General features: G+C 46.4%; 9 protein-coding genes across 9 annotated transcripts; 4 read left to right on the plus strand and 5 right to left on the minus strand.

The window, feature by feature from the left end:
• Positions 1-272: 272 nt before the first annotated feature.
• Positions 273-1,113, minus strand: N7537_005740 (uncharacterized protein; the record flags this gene model as incomplete). The annotated part of the gene is made up of 2 exons (XM_056896797.1): positions 273-827; positions 904-1,113. The coding sequence occupies 2 exons, from the start codon at positions 1,111-1,113 to the stop codon at positions 273-275; spliced, it is 765 nt and encodes a 254-aa protein (XP_056752582.1).
• A 679-nt stretch (positions 1,114-1,792) lies between these two features.
• On the minus strand, positions 1,793-3,289 carry N7537_005741 (Amino acid transporter transmembrane; the record flags this gene model as incomplete). The annotated part of the gene is made up of 1 exon (XM_056896798.1): positions 1,793-3,289. One exon carries the CDS (start codon positions 3,287-3,289, stop codon positions 1,793-1,795), a length of 1,497 nt encoding a protein of 498 aa, XP_056752583.1.
• A 651-nt stretch (positions 3,290-3,940) lies between these two features.
• N7537_005742 (Proline oxidase) lies at positions 3,941-5,752 on the plus strand (the record flags this gene model as incomplete). The annotated part of the gene is made up of 4 exons (XM_056896799.1): positions 3,941-4,224; positions 4,279-5,411; positions 5,466-5,539; positions 5,597-5,752. The coding sequence occupies 4 exons, from the start codon at positions 3,941-3,943 to the stop codon at positions 5,750-5,752; spliced, it is 1,647 nt and encodes a 548-aa protein (XP_056752584.1).
• A 675-nt stretch (positions 5,753-6,427) lies between these two features.
• Positions 6,428-7,377, plus strand: N7537_005743 (pyrroline-5-carboxylate reductase family protein; the record flags this gene model as incomplete). The annotated part of the gene is made up of 2 exons (XM_056896800.1): positions 6,428-6,473; positions 6,536-7,377. 2 exons carry the CDS (start codon positions 6,428-6,430, stop codon positions 7,375-7,377), a joined length of 888 nt encoding a protein of 295 aa, XP_056752585.1.
• A 616-nt stretch (positions 7,378-7,993) lies between these two features.
• Positions 7,994-9,677, minus strand: N7537_005744 (uncharacterized protein; the record flags this gene model as incomplete). The annotated part of the gene is given in 3 exon segments (XM_056896801.1): positions 7,994-8,737; positions 8,749-9,585; positions 9,636-9,677. 3 exon segments carry the CDS (start codon positions 9,675-9,677, stop codon positions 7,994-7,996), a joined length of 1,623 nt encoding a protein of 540 aa, XP_056752586.1.
• A 680-nt stretch (positions 9,678-10,357) lies between these two features.
• Positions 10,358-11,119, plus strand: N7537_005745 (uncharacterized protein; the record flags this gene model as incomplete). The annotated part of the gene is made up of 1 exon (XM_056896802.1): positions 10,358-11,119. The coding sequence occupies one exon, from the start codon at positions 10,358-10,360 to the stop codon at positions 11,117-11,119; it is 762 nt and encodes a 253-aa protein (XP_056752587.1).
• Positions 11,120-11,586: 467 nt separating this feature from the next.
• N7537_005746 (cupin domain-containing protein) lies at positions 11,587-12,264 on the minus strand (the record flags this gene model as incomplete). Its single annotated transcript, XM_056896803.1, has 1 exon — positions 11,587-12,264. The coding sequence occupies one exon, from the start codon at positions 12,262-12,264 to the stop codon at positions 11,587-11,589; it is 678 nt and encodes a 225-aa protein (XP_056752588.1).
• Positions 12,265-12,866: 602 nt separating this feature from the next.
• Positions 12,867-14,876, plus strand: N7537_005747 (flavin-containing monooxygenase; the record flags this gene model as incomplete). Its single annotated transcript, XM_056896804.1, has 3 exons — positions 12,867-13,242; positions 13,294-13,652; positions 13,710-14,876. The coding sequence occupies 3 exons, from the start codon at positions 12,867-12,869 to the stop codon at positions 14,874-14,876; spliced, it is 1,902 nt and encodes a 633-aa protein (XP_056752589.1).
• A 222-nt stretch (positions 14,877-15,098) lies between these two features.
• Positions 15,099-17,565, minus strand: N7537_005748 (Zn(II)2Cys6 transcription factor; the record flags this gene model as incomplete). The annotated part of the gene is made up of 7 exons (XM_056896805.1): positions 15,099-15,631; positions 15,693-15,867; positions 15,917-16,092; positions 16,142-16,415; positions 16,494-17,035; positions 17,089-17,468; positions 17,525-17,565. The coding sequence occupies 7 exons, from the start codon at positions 17,563-17,565 to the stop codon at positions 15,099-15,101; spliced, it is 2,121 nt and encodes a 706-aa protein (XP_056752590.1).
• Between the last annotated feature and the right edge of the window lie 304 nt (positions 17,566-17,869).

Below are 17,869 nucleotides of genomic sequence, written 5' to 3' on the forward strand. Positions count from 1 at the left end.
TAATGCAATTTTCACTACAAGTGAATGGAATGCCTCTTTTGCTCGCGAGTGAAATACTAACTTAATTCTGTCCAAATCACAATGTACAGACGTTATTTTAGGTTATGTACATTTTAGTAAATCACAGTATAAGTGTTATGGGTAGATCACATTTACGATAGAATTCCTCTAATTGTAGTCCACTATCGATGCGTTATAGAAAATGGGCCCAATGAAAGGCGACAAATTCCGTCGGCGACCTGTGACAACCTCATGCTCAATTCTAATAGTCTCTATACACAGCGTGCACCATCGACCAGTATCTCAACACCACTGATAATTGAGCTTGCAGGCTCCGCCAAGAAGAGAGCAACATTTGCAACATCAGACGGTTCAACGAGGCGGCCGATTGGAATCGACTCGCACTTTGCCTTGATGATCTCCGCGGGAACTGGTCCATCTGCGATACCAGCGAACTTGTTCAGCAGAGGCGTGTTTCCGGAGGTCGGACAAATAGTATTGAAGCGCAGTTGGTCTCTGGCGAATTCCAAGGCCATTGACTTTGTGGCCGAAGAGACTCCCGCCTTTGTAGCGTTATACCATGTCTGCGTAGCACCGGGGCGGATAGCATTCTCGCTAGAAATCACAACGGTGGAACCAGGGCCATTCTTTTTCATTTCAGGAATGAGGACCTTCGAAGCAAGATAGATACTTCTGACGTTGACGTTGAATAGACGGTCAAACTCTTCCACGGTCACATCGAGTCCAGACTTGTTAGGGTACGACCAGCCGGCATTGTGAACGACAACTGACGGAGCTTTGCCGAACTTTGTGATGGAGGTCTCGAGCTATACGAAAGAAAAGTCAGCATTATAGTACTAGCAAGTGAGAGATGTGTTGAGGAGGAAGGTTGGCTTAACTTACCGCTTTTGCCCAGCTTTCTTCTTCGGCAACATTAGCTTTGATCTGGTAGGCCACGTTCTCGGAATAGCCATCAACGGGACCATCGGTGGCTTGGAGGTCCAGTCCAAGTACTACCGCACCCTCACGGACAAAGGTCTCAAGAATTCCGCGTCCGAAGCCTTGGGTTGAGCCCGATACAAGAGCTATCTTTCCTTCAAGGCGGCCTGGCATGTTGACGTGTTCAAGGGTTCTCGTTTGAGGTTTGTTTGGAAAAGACGAAGTTAATTGGCTTGATGGAGAGAACGAGTTTAATTTGTTATTTATACGACCAAAGGAATTCCCCATTAGACCTAGGAGTTGAAGCATAACCTACGGACCATTGATCCGGCTACAGAGTCGGATGACCCTTCCGCGATTCAGTCTAAGCTTATCTATAGCTATTACTGCCCTCGGCCCGGCCCACTGCGCCAGAATGCATAGTTACTTGGTCTTATCTCGGCTACAGTCCGATTTTGGATTTATACGTCAATTTACTCATGCTTTCCCCGCAAATCGCCACATGTGCCAAGAATGTTCCTACCTTATATTCCCGCCCCGGCCCGAGAGCTAGAATATGGGAATGGCTGTTTGTATATTTCCTATTCTGTCAACCTGTATGCATAACCAGACTTCCGTTGTGCCACACCCATTCGAATATATATTGAGCTAGCAGATATATCAGGCCAGAAGGGGTCAGGGTAAAAGAAGGGTCCATCTATCCGGAGTGTGGATGGACCCATAGGAAAAAAAAAAGATTTCGGATGTAGTAGCTGTTATCTTCAGAAAATACCTACAACATGAGATCAATTTAACACTGCTATCTACCCCAATACATACATAGTATACTGAATTTAGGAATTCTTCTCAGCTCCTAAGAGTTATCACCACATGAGAAGACTCCCGATACCGATCCATCATTATATGAAACCTGTATACTCAAGATAGCCGAGTAAGTCCCTCCGACGATGATAAAAACTCCCGAAACTATCATGAAAATTCCACCTACAAGTGCCAAGACTTGTTTCCATCCATTCTGATATGCTTTGAAAGCATTAGGTAACCAAATGATTGGCGAGATTGTTTTTGCAGTTTCCACCCTCTGGACTCCATCGCTTGCTATGCTAGGTTGTTCTCCCAAATAAAAGAGTACCATGAGACCAGGGAGGACATTAGTAAAAACAGGATTAAATAGTGCGCCGACCAAACTTAGAAAATCGTCGAAGAAAGGCACGACACCGACAATAATGAATCCAAAAACAACAGTCACGGTCATTGACCCAACCCAAACGGTCCAGTGGGTGACTGTGTTAGACTGAAGATGCCGTGTACCACGGAGAATTCTGACGAACCAATATTTGGCCGCAATGTGGCTCCATAGAATGGCCGTCACCAATAATCCGGGAAACGCAATGCCGTAAGATAGCTTTTTGATCAAAACCCCAGCTGAACCCAGAGCGGGGCTTACAAGGTATTGGCCGATCTTGCCGTACATTATGGACGAAATGGCGATGTTGGTTATAACGATGAAAGACTGGCCACAAAGGAGAGAGCGCGTGAACTTTTGGGGTTCCTTCATCTCAGCCGCAACGGAGAAAAAGGTCCCTGACGCACCCAAAGCAAAGAGCTGGGTGGATATCGCTGACATAGCCTCGGTAAAGTTTGCCTTGGGCAACACACGGATGTCTAGATTGATCGGCCCGGATGGTGCTCCCGCAGGCCTATCTCTGGTGAGACAGGCGATTGCGGTTATCCAAATAGCGAAGACGATGCTGGCCACACCGATCCAACTGAGCCAGGCTACCTTTTCCAGAGAACGGAAACTAGTTCCAAAAATAAAGGCAGATCCACATGCGACGGCGAGAAAGGCCATGGTGCAAGCACCGTGATCAGAGAGTGCGTTAAGTGCCACAGACGTGGTGAGCATACCTGCTCCCGCGACGAGAGCGAGATATAGATAGTAGATAGCCCCGATAAATTCTCGTGCTCCTTTTCCCAAAAGCAACTCAGCAGCATCACCGATGCTGTGCATATGGGGATAATATTGCCTGGCATTTCCATTAACGTAACCCGCCACAGTTGTGATAACAGCCAGAATGACGAAGCACAGTACTCCAGGGAAGAACCCCAAGACGTGAAAAGTCGATGGAAGACTGAGGGCACCTAGGCCGATTTGAAATTTGGCGATTAGGATAGCAGCTCCTTGCCATGAGACACCCCGGAAGTCGACTTCACCCTCTTCGCTGTTGAACAAGTCTTGCGGTGCCTGGAAGGGAGCTTTCGAGTTCTCGCCGGGGGCCAAATCGTGGAAAGCCCCATTGTCGATATCATGTCCGTTCTCATGAATTTGGTCTTTCTTGGATTGATTCATGTTGTAATGTGAGTATGCATAAGAGGCCAAATTTCAAACGCAACCGAAAGGGCAATCGAAAGCGCAATTTAAACACCCATAGGACATTTGACTCGTAGTGGAGTCGAATGAGCTTATCATCTCGGGCCGAAGAAAAAAACGGGGTAAACTTTGTGGGGAAGATCGTCATTTTGCCAGTATACAAACGTCCTCTACAATGGACTTGGTAGCCTCGGGCTTTTGACGTAGGAGCAGTACAACCTGTCCGTTTGAAACTACATCGTTAAGTCAAACTGGTACTGTTGGCGAAGAAAGCAAAAGGTAATCTACGATATTTCTCTGCAAGTGAAAATGAAATTGACGGACCTTCGTTATAAAGGCACCAATGATATGGTTTTCTGTTATCATCGAGCTAGAGTAGACGTAGATAAAAAAGTAGATAGCTAGTTATTTTTAATCTTGCTTCTCGCCTATCTACGTATTACCACATACGTAGCGATGTCGATATGGTGTCTCGGTCCGAGACATGCATACCACGCACGAAACCCTTGGCGGGCCGAGATTCCAAACCGGCGACTATCTCTCACCATATCTTCCATATCTATCGATAATTTCTGCTTCTTCACTTCTAGCTCGAGGCCAATAGGTTTACCCCCAGCAGGCTGTACAATCATGTTTGTTTTCACGAGAAATCATCTGCTTCATGTGGCCAGGCGACGACCACTTCGTGGATTTGCTACGTCGGCTTCAATATCGCAAGTCATAAACGGCAAAAGCAACCGAGCCAAAAAGAATTCTTTCAGCCCTAAGAATATCGCATACGCTACAGGTGGGACAAGTCTAGCTATCGCTGGGCTGTTGTGGTCTGGACGAGGCGAGTGTGAAGATGTGGAGGATCCACGGGATAAAATGGCACTTTCATCCGTTCCACTGTCCAAGCTTCTCTCGGGTTGGGTGTAGGTCCAAACTATGAGATTATGTGGAAATTAACTAACACTACAGTTCTGCAGTGCTTTTGCGTTTTGCTCCTCGCCGGCTTGGGTCGATATAAGCGAGTCCCTGTACAACGTATTATCGGAAATTCCTATTCTCGCCTCAATTACCAACGCCATCGTCATGGAAACATTCTTTAATCAATTTCTTGGGGGTGAAACAGTTTCGGATTGTCTGCCTAAGATTGAGGCCCTCCGCAATGAAAAAATCGGTACCCTCCTCGGCTACAACATCGAAGCTGAACTTGACGGCTCAAGCAAGCAGACCCAACTTATCCTTGAACAAACGCAACATGTTTTGTCTTCCATTGAAGCTCAAGGAGAGTTGGCGCGCAAGTTCTGGCCTGACACCAGCGCTACTGGTGGCGACAGCCGTTGCTGGGTTCGAATCAAGATCACTGGTCTGCTTCCCAACCCGAGTGCGCTTTACCACGGCTCTCAGGCCATTCTCAAAGCTAGAGAAGAAAATGGCCTGGATAAAGATGTCCCATATCCGGGATTGCCCCATGATGGCGACTGGGAAGCGGCGCTCAAAAGTGTAACGGACTCGGACCGGAAAGAGCTGTTGAACCTCCGTGCAGTATTGGAGAATATTGCCACGAAGGCAAGACAGAGCAACGTCCGGATCGTGATTGATGCCGAGCAAACTTGGTATCAACCTGTGATTGACTCTTTAACCGACGAACTCATGCAAAGATACAATTCTCTGGAAGGACCCCCAACTTGTATAGCTTCTTTCCAGGCTTATCTCCGCAGATATCCCCAGCTTCTCAACCAACAGATTCAGCGCGCGGATGAGAAGGGTTACAAGCTGCTTTTTAAACAGGTTAGAGGTGCATATATGGTCACAGAAGCTGCCAGATGGAAAGAAGAAGGGAGGGAGGGCCCTGGGCCGGTTTGGGAAACCAAATCAGAAACAGATGCCTCCTACAACTATGGGCTTGAGAAGACACTCTCCACCGTAGCTGAGCAGATACGGAAGACTGGTCACTCCAGGATTAGTGTCGTGTTTGCCACCCACAACTCTATCAGCGTTGACCGTGGGATCGAGTTGTTAGAGAAATATGGGATGGCCAAGCGCCAGGGCAAGACAAACAGGCTTGTAGTATGCGATGAGATTGCTGGTAGTATTGCCTTTGCGCAGCTTTACGGTGGGTTATTCTTTTTCTTGGATTGCTTGTGGTAATGATTCTGATAAATCGCAGGTATGAAGGATGATTTGACCAACAAGATTACCGGGTCTTTGACGGCTGAGGGGGGATTCCCACTGGTTGTTAAGGTACATAATTATTTTCCCTTCGATTAACGATGTCATTCATGCTGATTAATACTTAAGTCAATGAGTTACGGTGACCTCAAAGAATGCCTGCCATTTTTAGCGAGACGGGCTACCGAGAACAAGGCTGTTCTAGCGGGACGAGGAGGCGCTATTGCAGAGAGAGTTCGACTGAGTCGTGAAATTCGGAGTCGGTTGTTGCTTTTCAAAAATTGATGTAGGCTTGAGTTGCCACGTAATCTTAGCAGCAGTAATTTAGACTCCTTATTGTTATATGTCATATTCAAGTGTCTATTTCTACGGAGTGTACTCTCCCAACGTACAAAGTTCATCTTCTGCCCTAGACAGACGAATATAAGCAATATGACGATTGGTAACTACATGCGAAATCCACTCCTACGAATCGGCTAGTGATTGAACAACCGTACAGTTGCAGAATGAAAACAGTACAAGTTCTCCAAAGGGCATATAGCTGGACACAACATCATAGGCGAAGATATCATCAGTTAGACCATCCGGATGCCCTCATCAAACAAGGAAATTTGGTTAAAGTTGCTAGCGTAAACTCTTCGCTACTTGGCATACTAAATAGTCCCGGCAATGCCATCTGATTGTTGCTCCCGCAAAGCCTGCTAATCGTTGGTCAGCTTATACCGTGTGATCCGGTAGTTCTACCCCAGTAAGGGCAAGATCGGGTAGACCCTCCGTCTATCTTTCTACATGTTGCTTTCCTACCGGGCCGAGATCTTCTCACCACTCGATACTAACCGACTCGGTCCGAGTACGACGAAATGAGTGGTGCAAATTATCTCGAGGACATAGATAAATATTTGGCTCGGTCCAGATGATTGTGTGTTTTATTCAATTAGAATATTTTAGCTTGATTCAAAGATGGAAATCAACCCCAATCAGTTAACGGTTGCCATAATCGGCTGTGGTAAGTGAATGATGACATTCCATCAGCTTAAGCATAAGACAACTAACTTTGTCGGTAATTAGGTACTCTAGGAACCGCAATTGCTGCTGGTATTCTCGACCCAAAAGATAAAGAAGCTTTCCAAATAAAGCGCCTCATCTGCACTGTCGGAACCGAACCCTCTCAAATCTGCCTCGAAACTACCCTCTATGATCACAAATCGCGACTCACGATTTTCACGGCGGATGACAATATTCACGCTATCCAAGAAGCAGACGTAGTGCTATTAGCGTTTAAGCCCTTCAAGAGAGCCGACATCTTTGCAGTTCCCGGATTCAAAGATGCTTTGCGGGATAAATTTGTCCTTAGCATCATGGCTGGCATTACCACCGCTGAATTGAGTCGCCTAACCTTTGGAGAAAATTACGAGGACACGAACAGTCAAAAGTCGCTTCAGTCTGTACGTGCGATGCCCAATATGGCAGCCAGGATCCGAGAAGCTGTGACATTATTCACCCCGAGTCCCGTCACCACTAAGGAGAACCTCGAAGTCGCATCCTGGGTATTTCGGCAGGTCGGTGAAGCCCATCAGATTCCCGAGAAGTCTTTTGATATATGTGCAGTCTTGGTCGGTTGTGCCGGCTCGCTGCTGCTCCTTGCCGTCGATGGATTGCTAGATGCTGCTGTCGCCGAGGGTGTGAGGCGACCGGAAGTACAGAATTTGGTGGTGAACAGTGCGATTGGTATGATGAAACTGGTACCTGCAGGAGATCATCCGAGTGTCCTACGAGAGAAAATTGCCTCTCCTGGAGGATGCTCTATTCGAGCTCTCTTAGAACTTGAAAAGCTCGGAGTTCGTTCAGCGTTCACAAGTGCAATCCTAGCAGCAGCGGAGAAATCGAAAAATATGTCCTCTACACGTTGAGGGATTGAATGTACTTGTTCCATGGATTAAAGGTCGTTATTTTGATCGTGTTAATCATATTATAATTAACACGTATTGATGTAAAGCGGAAATATGCTGAGAACAAATATTTGCAGTCCAAAAAATTTCACGAAAGTAAAAAAGATTAGCTTGGAGCCGAATTATGTTTCGCAGATCCTGATTCAGGGAGGTTTCTCGGGATATTCCCTGTACATTTAACATGAGGGTTTCGACGAGGTCGACTAATATCACATCCTCTTCATGGGTCATGAAGGACATATGATAGTTCACCTATTATGTCGAGCTTGAAGCCTGAATATCCATAGATTTCAAGCTAGTAGAAGTTTATCAGTCAACTTGACACTACTACTGCGATGGGTATATTCTACAATACCTTATAATCATGGCGATACAAGGTATAGCGCAAAAGACAGTTCTCGGGGAAGTGCTGTGGAGGCTGTCAACACGCTCGGTTCCATGGTCAAAGGGTTGCTTTACTTGAGTGATGAACTATTAACGGTGAAATTAGATTCGCGATTAAAACATCCTAGATTCTGAAAGGTTGTTGGCTCCACTGTTGAATCAATTTATTTTACCTATCTCCATTGATCCCTAACTATTCCGGAATATGGCAGGCAGACAAAGTGGTGCTACCCGTCATATAACTATCCTTTACACAGCGAATGCTTGAAAATCTTAGCAAAACATTCACTGAATTTGCTTTGTCGTTTGTACCACTTGAACGAGCTCCTCCAAACGGATGCGCACCAATAACCGCCCCTGTGCTTTTGTCATTGATGCAAAACATACCGACTGAATCTCTCAATTTCTCATCTGCAGTTCTGATAGCCTGTCTATCACGGGCAAAGACAGAACCTGCCAAGGCGTATTCGGATGTGCTATCGATGAGCGCGCATACATCCCCGAAGCCCCCTGCGGCGGAATCATCATATGTCTGAACTGTGAAAAGAGGTCCAAAGAGCTCTTTGCTCATTAAATCAGCATCCTTGCCACCTTCTTTGGTTTTGAAGATGGTAGGCTGAACAAAATACCCCTTGCTGCCATCTGTGTTGCCACCGTAGACCAATTCGTGACCTTCGTCCTTAGCGCACTGAACAAATCTTTGAAATCGCCCGAAAGAGTCCTCCGAGCATAGAGGTCCGAGAGGATGGTGAAGCTGTTTGACGTCATCGCCGTGCGTCATCTTGGCTGCTTCTAGAGCTAATGCCACTCTCAAAGCACCCTGATCCCACATAGACTGCGGGACATAAATACGGGACAAGGCACTGCATTTCTGGCCCTGGAATTCATATGCTGAGCGGACTGCAGCAGAAGCAATCCAGTCAACGTTTTGCCTCCACTTTCCCCTACGATGCGAGGGAAGCTTTTATAGATATGCGCGTTGGCGCCAATCTGAGCATGAAGGGCTCTCAGAACTGCCGAAGAGCCAGTATAATGAAGACCAGCGAAGTGAGGATTGGTAAGAGCTGGCTCCACAACTGTTTGCGGGTTGGCCGCGGGCAAAAATTGAATCACACCCTTCGGCAGACCTGCTTCCTCCATAATTTCGTACAGAATATAGTTAGACATAACCGCCATGGGCGAAGGTTTCCAAAGAATGACATTGCCTAGGAGAGCTGGGGTGAAAGCAATGTGCGCTCCCAAGGCGGCAAAGTTGAAGGGCGACACAGCGAGCACAAACCCTTCCAGAGCCCGATAATCCAATCTACTCGACGAAGATTCGAATTGTTTTGGCGGTTGCTGCTGGTAGAGCTGGGCGCAGAAGTGGACATGGAAATTCAAAGTATCGATAACTTCAGCGATACAATCCCCTTCGGCCTGTCCACATGTCTTCCCTTGTCCGATCATAGTCGCAGCCAGGAGCTTCCACCGGTATTTTGGAGACTGAACAAGGTGCGCCGCTCTTCTGTAGATGGCTGCTCGATGTTTGAAAGGCATATTTGCCCAGGTCTTTCTTGCTTCCAGGGCACCCGGGATGGCTTTCGCCTTTATTGTTTCCCCGTCAACTTCGTAATATACTGCTAACGGAGCGCCATATCGATTCCAAGGATTGACTTGCTCGCTCTTCCGGCCCGTGAAAATGCGTTCCCCATTAATAACGCTTGGGATGTCAGCAACTACATTCTCCAATTGTCCAAGAGCGTTCTTCAGAAGCTTTCTTTCCTCCGATCCGGGCTCGTATGAAAGCTAATAACCAGTCAAATCTATCATCTCAATGATTTGTGGAAGAAACATACCCCGTCGGCGTTTGCTGGCTCTGGATACTGCATGGTTGGCATTGTGGCGTTGATGCAAAGCTTGTGGTGATTCTTGAATTTCCGATACTAATGAAATTCAAGGAAGACTGAACCGGGGACAGGTTTCTTATTGTTTTCAGACAGGGGGAACATCTCGGGCCGGCGAAGATGAGCATCGACATACTATGAATCGGGCACCATATCCGACCGCACGTAGTCAAGTCCTAGTCCGGTCCAAATCATTGACCTTATCTGATGTGGGGTGTTACCATTGCCATTTTCTACATAGCTTCCGAGGTTCGGTTACCCCCTCCGACTGCCTAAGATTTGTTATGCAGAGCGAGTTGAGACTAACCGAGCAAATTCTTAGTGATTCTCCTGCGGTTAAAAATAAATGGTATGGCTCTGCAGATAATTTTTATCTAAGGCTACTCCGCTCTGAAGGTGATCCTATTTCTTGTCGCCTATCCTAGAGATATCAATTTGTTCTCCATCTTTGCTCCAATATGGCTCCAACTCGACCTTCTCTTCGCCTTACATTTCTCGGCTGCGGTAATTAACCCTAGCGAATGCTTTTCATTACCTCGTGTTGTTTTCATTTTTCAATTTTTTCATTTTTTTAAATTCAAGCGTTAACGAGTTTTCTAGGTCACATTGGCAGTGCCCTTCTTAGAGCCGTGCTTCCATCGGTCGCTAAGTCTCAGAGTCCAGTTTCTAAAGTCATGGTTGCGTTGAACGACAATGAAGCACCCACCCAATTTCAAAAATCGTTCAATGGCAGATTGGATCCCGCAGACGTTTTTTGCAGAAACAATGCTGAAGCAGTCAGGAATGCCGATGCTGTTATTTTTGCTTTCCCTCCAGAAAAAGTCCACGAAGTCCTCGCAGAAGCTGAAATGAGAAAAGCGCTGAGGCATAAAATAATAATCAGTATCCTTGCGCGGACTCCACGAGCTGAAATAGCTCGGATCATAAATGGGCAAGATACTCCTGCACTCTCTACGGAGGATGGCCTCCGAATCGTTCGCGCAATGCCAACTATGGGAACGGAGGTACATGAATCAGCAACCCTCATTGGCAAGTCCAACAACCCTCTAGAGAAAGAAGCGGTGGAGCTAGCAGAGTGGATCTTCAACTCTGTTGGCAGGGTATTTCATGTCACTCATGACTACTTTGATGCTGCAACTGGTATGAGTGCGTTTTCCAACGCATTGATAACTACAGCAGTGCAGGTCATATCACAGCGGGCTGTCGCGGAAGGCATTCCAAAAGACCATTCCATTGCCATTGCATCTCAGTGTATTCGAGGAATGGCAAGTCTGATGCTGGCGGGAACAAGTCCTGAGCAGCTGCAGTGGTCTTTGTCTGCTCCAGGAAGCATCACAGGTCAGGCGATATTGCGACTACATGAGAGCCAACTTTCAACAATCCTTGAATCGTCTGTCTCTGCCGCAATCAGTAGGGCGAAGCAGTACCGAGCATAGTTTGCAATATATTTCTCTTTATCAGGTGCAATTCTGAACTCATAAAGTTATAGCATCATATCATCTTAATATCATTCCCAAAAGATTGCACACCACATCCGGCATACTTGATATTAGAAGTACCATCGTAAAGCCAATGTCACACCCTTATTAGACATTAAGCAATTGAGACATGTCCAACGGTGAGCGGGGTACTCCCGTCTATTATATTTAGGGAACACCTGCTGTTCTCGGAATTAAATATGAGTCCAAAGAGTTGGTGCAGTTCCTTTTAACCAACCACACAAATTTAACGGTATACTGGTTTGAATTCAATAACCTAGCTTGCTAGCTATAGTGAAGCATACTTGTACAACGGTAAACTGTCTGTCACTTCAGTTGTAGAATTAATACTACGTTAGATGCTGGCGCAAGAATGAATATTAGTAGTCCGGTAAAATTAATCCAAAAATACACTCAATAGGCATTTATAAGCGAGCCTTGGGCTCCTCATTACTTCCATGCCACCTTTTGCAAAGCCCCATCTCCTGGCTTCTAAAAACAGGATCATACTTCGGCTTCGGAACCGCCCACACCCTTTCAAAATTCCCTCCAGTTGCAATGAAGTCCCAATCGCCTCCACTATAGGCCCCCATCATTGTAAACCCATCCAGCTTGATCTCGGATAGTACTTTTTTCGGGTCATCAGCCTCGATACCATGCCCTTTGCCTGGTGACAAAAGCGCGAACTCGGCCTTGGGCATAGTACTATGTGTCTTGTGTGCCACGCCGGCTGGTATTATAAACACGTCTCCTGCTTCAGCTTCCAGCATGACACCTCCTTCTTCCCAAGCGGAGTTATATGTGTTCTCGTGCATGTCTGCTGACGTGTCTGCGACGCCGAATCGGATGCTCGCTGTTCCTGAAAGCACAGCCATACATTCATGCGCATTTGAATGATAGTGGGACAGTTGCGTGTCACTGTAGCGAAATATCCAGTTCACTTTCCATTCATTCTTAGTGAACATGTGCCAGACCTGGCCTGGGTCGCAGTGTGAGGAGTCGATATTCTTAGACAACACGTTTTTATAATGAAGTAGAGGTCTGGGAGAGTTGGGGATGAGGCTTGTGGGTAGCAGATGATATTGTCTCACTTCGACGGCCATATTGATGAGATTTTTCGTCGTCATTTATGGCACTGCAGGGTCCTTGACTTAACAAATAATGGCATTCAGAAATAACGTTCAAAAGGTCGTTGGTGCCGGGTCATCATCAATTAAGTAGCTTCCAAAATTTACCAAAGACCCGAAGGCCAACTAGAACGACAGGATACCTCGCCGGAAAGGTGTCCGACCTGGTAAAACGTCTATTTCTTATCGGATAAAGTTACTCCGTATTTCTGACTGGCCCTATCTCTCCAGACGTGGCGATCTAAAGGAATTATCAGTCCAGGTGACAAAGTCGGGGTTCCCCTCCGTCGAACTTTCGGGGCATAATATTAGCTAAAATAAAGCAGACAATCCGAGATACTGACTCGGATTGATCGGAATAGAAGATGAAGTCAAGCAGTAACAGGAGGGGTTTCAAAGGGGAGGGGAATGCAAAAATCGGACCTACCGTATAATGTCAAACCATTCACACCTAATCGGATACCCATCCGGAGAGAATACTGATATTTTCCTATACTTGTTCGGATTCTAATATAAATTTTCCCATGGGAGCCTGGTTGAGTTATAGGAAATATAGGAAATCACTTGTGATATTCATCATGGCTTTTTTGACCAACATCCCCGTTTCTGCAATCCCGCAGGATGTTAAGGAAAAATGCCATGCAACGGTCACTATCGAAGACAACTGTTCCTCAAGTGAGGGAAGCATGAGATTGGAAAATGAAGGGGAAAGTATTAACCCAAAATGCGGCATCTCTGAGGAAAAGCAGCAGACTTTCACTCCGCTCATCTCAGAGCGAGCTGTGAACCATCCGCGCCCTCTTAAGGTTATCTACATCGGTGCCGGCATCTCGGGAATTCTAGCTGCTATTAAATTTCGCGAAGCCGTACCTGGACTGGACCTGACAATTTATGAGAAGAATCCTGAGCTAGGAGGGACTTGGTATGAAAATCAGTATCCGGGCTGTGCATGCGGTGAGTGCGCATTTTTTTCGCAGTCAGAATAAACATGCTCAAACAATATAGATGTTCCATCACACGTGTACCAGTTGAGCTTTGAGTCATGGACAGGCTGGAGTCAATTCTTCTCCGGCGCAGATGAAATTCGAGAGTACTGGAACAGAGTAGCTCAGAAGTACAATGTCCGGAAGCACATCAGGTTCCAGAGTCGCTGTGTTGGAGCACGCTGGAATGACGCAACAGGGAAATGGTTTGTGCAGATCTTCGATGAGAAAACCGGATCAGTGTTTGAAGATTCCGCCGATATTTTCATGACAGGAACTGGACTGTTGAATGAATGGAAGTGGCCATCCATTCCTGGCCTGCAGAGTTTTAAAGGCAAGTTACTTCACAGTGCCTGTTGGGATAACACTTATGACATGAAGGTAAGGTTATGTCCTAGAGCCCTCTTGGGAATTCGGTGCCTGATCAATAATGTATAGGACAAAAGCATAGCTGTTATTGGAGCTGGTAGCAGCGGTATTCAGATTGTGCCCGCTCTCCTGAACAAAGTCAAAAGTATGGACCATTACGTCCGCAGCAAGACCTGGATCTCAAACCAGCACGGCGGAGAGGTCTTATCATCACGCACAAACGGTAGGGGAGGAAACTTTGCTTATAGCAACGAGGAAAAGCAGGCCTGGCAAAGCAATCCTGCCTCTTACATTGAATACCGCAAAGGGCTGGAGTTGGAGCTGCAGACGCTATACTCCAAGACGCAAACAAGTAGCGCTCTCCAGGCTTCTTCACGAGCTCAATATCGAGCAGACATGGAGCGCAGGTTGAAAGACAAGCCGGAACTGCGAGAACATTTGATTCCCAATTTCCCTCCACTTTGCAAGCGTCTCACCCCGGGACCAGGTTACCTGGAGGCTCTGACTTCACTCAAGGTGAACGTCATCACAACAGGTATTGACGCAATTGAAGAGACTGGCGTTGTTACTTCTTGTGGCACGCATCGAGCGGTGGATGCAATTGTCTGTGCTACGGGTTTTGAGACAAACCCTGGAGGTGGGTTCCCCATAATCGGCCGACACGGAGTCAATCTACGCGATAAATACAAGCATCGACCAGAAACCTACCTCGGACTTTCGACCAGTGGATTTCCAAATTTCTTTCAATCTCTGGGCCCGAACTCATTCCAAGGTGCCGGAAGTCTACTCATCACGATGGAGCAAGTTCACACCTATGTTGCAGAGATCGTCTCGAGGATGGCCTATGATAACATAGGACTTATCGAGCCGAAAGAATCTCAAGTCAAAAACTTTACAACATTCTGTGACAAGTACTTCGAGCGCACTGTTTACAGTGCTGAGTGCGCAAGTTGGTACAAATCCTCGCCACCGGGGTCATCCCTCGAAGAGCGAAAGAAAGGCCGAGTGACTGCATTATGGCCTGGCAGCAGCCTACATGCTCTGGAAGCTTTGAAGAAAGTCAGATGGGAGGATTACAACCTACGTTCATATGATGGCAATGATTTTGGTTGGTTTGGGAATGGATGGGTTTCGGATGAGCAACAGCACCAGGTCGATAGCGCAGCACTCATCGGCTACCTGGACCGCACGGAATTTTTGGATGATGTAGATACGAAGGGTTCTTATGACGCCTAACAATTTTATCTTCAAAAATGGATATGATCCTAGGTTTGCTTTCCAGGTCTTCGTTTGCCCCTGATATGCATGGATAGCCTGTATAGGTGATTCTGGGAATTATAAGCACCGTCCTTACTCGCATACAGTACAAAGTTGCTTTCTTGTAGCTAACTACTACCTAAGCTGCATCGTTTGCATTGATATGGGGTACTATATATATTCAACCATCAAAACAAAATCTCACTCCCCTCCCACGAACCCAAATAAAAAGCTACTATTAGGCAGGTCGACCCAATCCAGTAAGCTCCCGCCGTCCAACATATTGGCAGCTTCTAACAACTGAGAGGGTGAAATATCGTTATCCCCCTGGTACGCATCGGTAGCTATTTCTTCTTCTTCTTCACAATTTTCCCTCGGACCCTCAGCATGGATGGTTTCTCTTAAATAGGAATCACATTCATCACCAGATATCCTAGGTGCCACATTGTCATCTTGCGAATTGCTTGGTTGGAACTGCAAAGGGTGTAAGGTATTGATCAGAGCTGACGAGGGAGACTCTTTCAGGTTTACACAAAGACTTTCCAACTGATGGATTTTCCTCTTTTTGTCAAGGGCTATCAAGTTTCCATGATCAGTCATCCGATCTAAAACGGAAAGCACCGTGTCAAGATATGACGTTCTGTTTTCAATCAATGGAAGGTTGACTAGTGAAGCCATAGTGACAACAAGGCCGGCGGAGACGGCGCTTTCCAGATCAAACGGCAAAAAGCACTCTATGACAGATTAGAAAACCTGCTTATGTTGGTACATAGAGAGAGAGATCCTAGTTCGTACCTAATAGATTTTGCTCTTGCAGAGATCCCAAGATCTGTGAGGTTTTCTTTGCTGATTCGAGACAAATTTGTAGAAGTAATTGAATAGGCGGGGGAATTTCGATCTGAGGGTCTGTTCTTTTGGCACGAATTCCAACTAGCATAAACAAGAACGGCCGAGTAGCAAGCATGATACACTGTAATAGTGTTACTAGTTAGCGGCTTCAGCACTGAATGGAAACTGACCTGATGGTATAGCAAATTCAAGTACCCAGATACTCGAGAGATGCCGCTCAGGGCTCCTTGTTCAGGTAGCGGGAAGTTTTCCCGAAGCTCAGAGGCCACGTCTGCCACTCTTTGTAGAACTTCCTGTGTGCTTTTCACAAATGTGGATTCCATATCCCTAGTATCTCTATAGAGGGCTGTCGTGGAATTAGGGCCTGTCTTCAAGGGAGCAGCTAGCCGACGTACCATTCATAATTCGGCTAAAAGCCTTCGACAACTTGACATGAACGACGAGGGTTGCTGTTTTCAATGGTGAATCCGGAAACAAAGGTAATGAGGTATTAATATCATTGTCGCTAATGCTAAGGGGCGTACCCATAAGCACGGAGATTTGGCGCTCGAGGATATATACGGTCCACCAGATATTCTGACATCGCACCAATTCTTGCTCATTAGTGAATCGGGTGGAAAGATCCGTGTGGTAACCATGAACTTGTAATATTCGCAGTGCTTGTCCAATCTGAATATTTCGGACAGGTCCAAGGTAAGTAATTGCTTAGAGCGGTCATGCAAGACTTAGGGCCTAACAGATACTTACCATGTTATGTGCAGAGGTTCTCCAATCTATAGACTGCAAGTACAAGGCGAATGCACAGAGTATCTCTGCGGAGGCAGAAGGTTCCTTCCACAAAAAGCTATAGTCTGGGAGCATCATAAGAGCAGTCCTAAAATACTCAGAGCCGGGTGGCATATTCCCACGGCTTTGTGCTCCAACAAATGCCTTGCCAAGAGCAATGATGACTAGGAAGTGCGGAAGCCACAATCCAGCCGTACGCACGTTCTCCACTGGGTTCTCGTAGAAGCGATGTAGTTGATCCATAAAATTGGCTTCATCGAATAAATGGAATATTTGCCCGGTATGGAACTTAGTTGCGTTAATAAGAAATAGCGCATGGTCGATTGCAGGAAGCCCACGAATATCGGGAACTGCTTGACTGCGCATGCCGTTCCATTTTAAGTCGTAAATCATAGAGTCAATGTGGTAAGCAGTACTGGGGAAAGGACATTTGTAAAGTGCCTCGTGTGTCAGATTCAAGAGCCGGATAGTCAGAGACCAAGTCGAAGTATGTCCAAGATAATCTGGAGGATTAGGTTAGTACATTGTAGGTATCAACAAGCACGAGCGAGCTCACAGAGCTTTCCGGCTGGGTCTTTTATATATTCAGGAGGCCCGGAGGATAGAGGGTTTACCATGCTGACATTCTCATGTTCATCGTGGATTAGCATCGGTTCAGAGTCTGTAATAGCGGCAGTCGATGAATTCATCGGGGAATTTGCTCCTGGATACTGCGATGTTGCGGTTGTCTCGATCGTGCGTGACAGACGTTGCTGTAAAGCAAGGTTCTCTCTCTCCAGTTCGCGGTTTCTGTGGTGCAACTCTGACAGTCGCTTCCTAGTAATTTGAACTTTTGTGGCTTCTTTCTCGAAGTGACATATTGCGCTACGTTGAATACAATTGCTGCATGGGCTTTCCCCGGTGCATTTGATCTTGTGCTGGCGACATCGGGAGCAGCTATACATGTCTTAGTGATGGGGCTTAAGAATGAAGACCTCCGATTCGGTACTTACGCGTTTACCACCCTCCTGTCTGCCTTTCGTGACGAACCCATATTGTTGATTTCTCAGTGTTGATGTAAAAGTGTCCAAACATACATTGGCACCCCGCACCCCGGTTTTTATCCGCTTTTCGGCGCCAAGAACTTGGAATCTTACCAATGTCTTTCTTCTCAAACAACCTTTAAAAACATCCAATCATTGTCAATAGCTCTCAATCTACCGAGATAAAGTCATATATGCAATCCATGAATAATTGTGGAGCTGTGACCAAAGAGCAACGATAAGAGCGGTACTACTATTCATGCATCAGCCGAGAGTAGAGTGCCTTATCAATGGGGTACACGGCTACTTGTCCAC

Source organism: Penicillium hordei (assembly GCF_028827395.1).
Source record: "Penicillium hordei strain IBT 12815 chromosome Unknown utg000003l_segment0_segment0, whole genome shotgun sequence".
Lineage (NCBI taxonomy): Eukaryota > Fungi > Ascomycota > Eurotiomycetes > Eurotiales > Aspergillaceae > Penicillium > Penicillium hordei.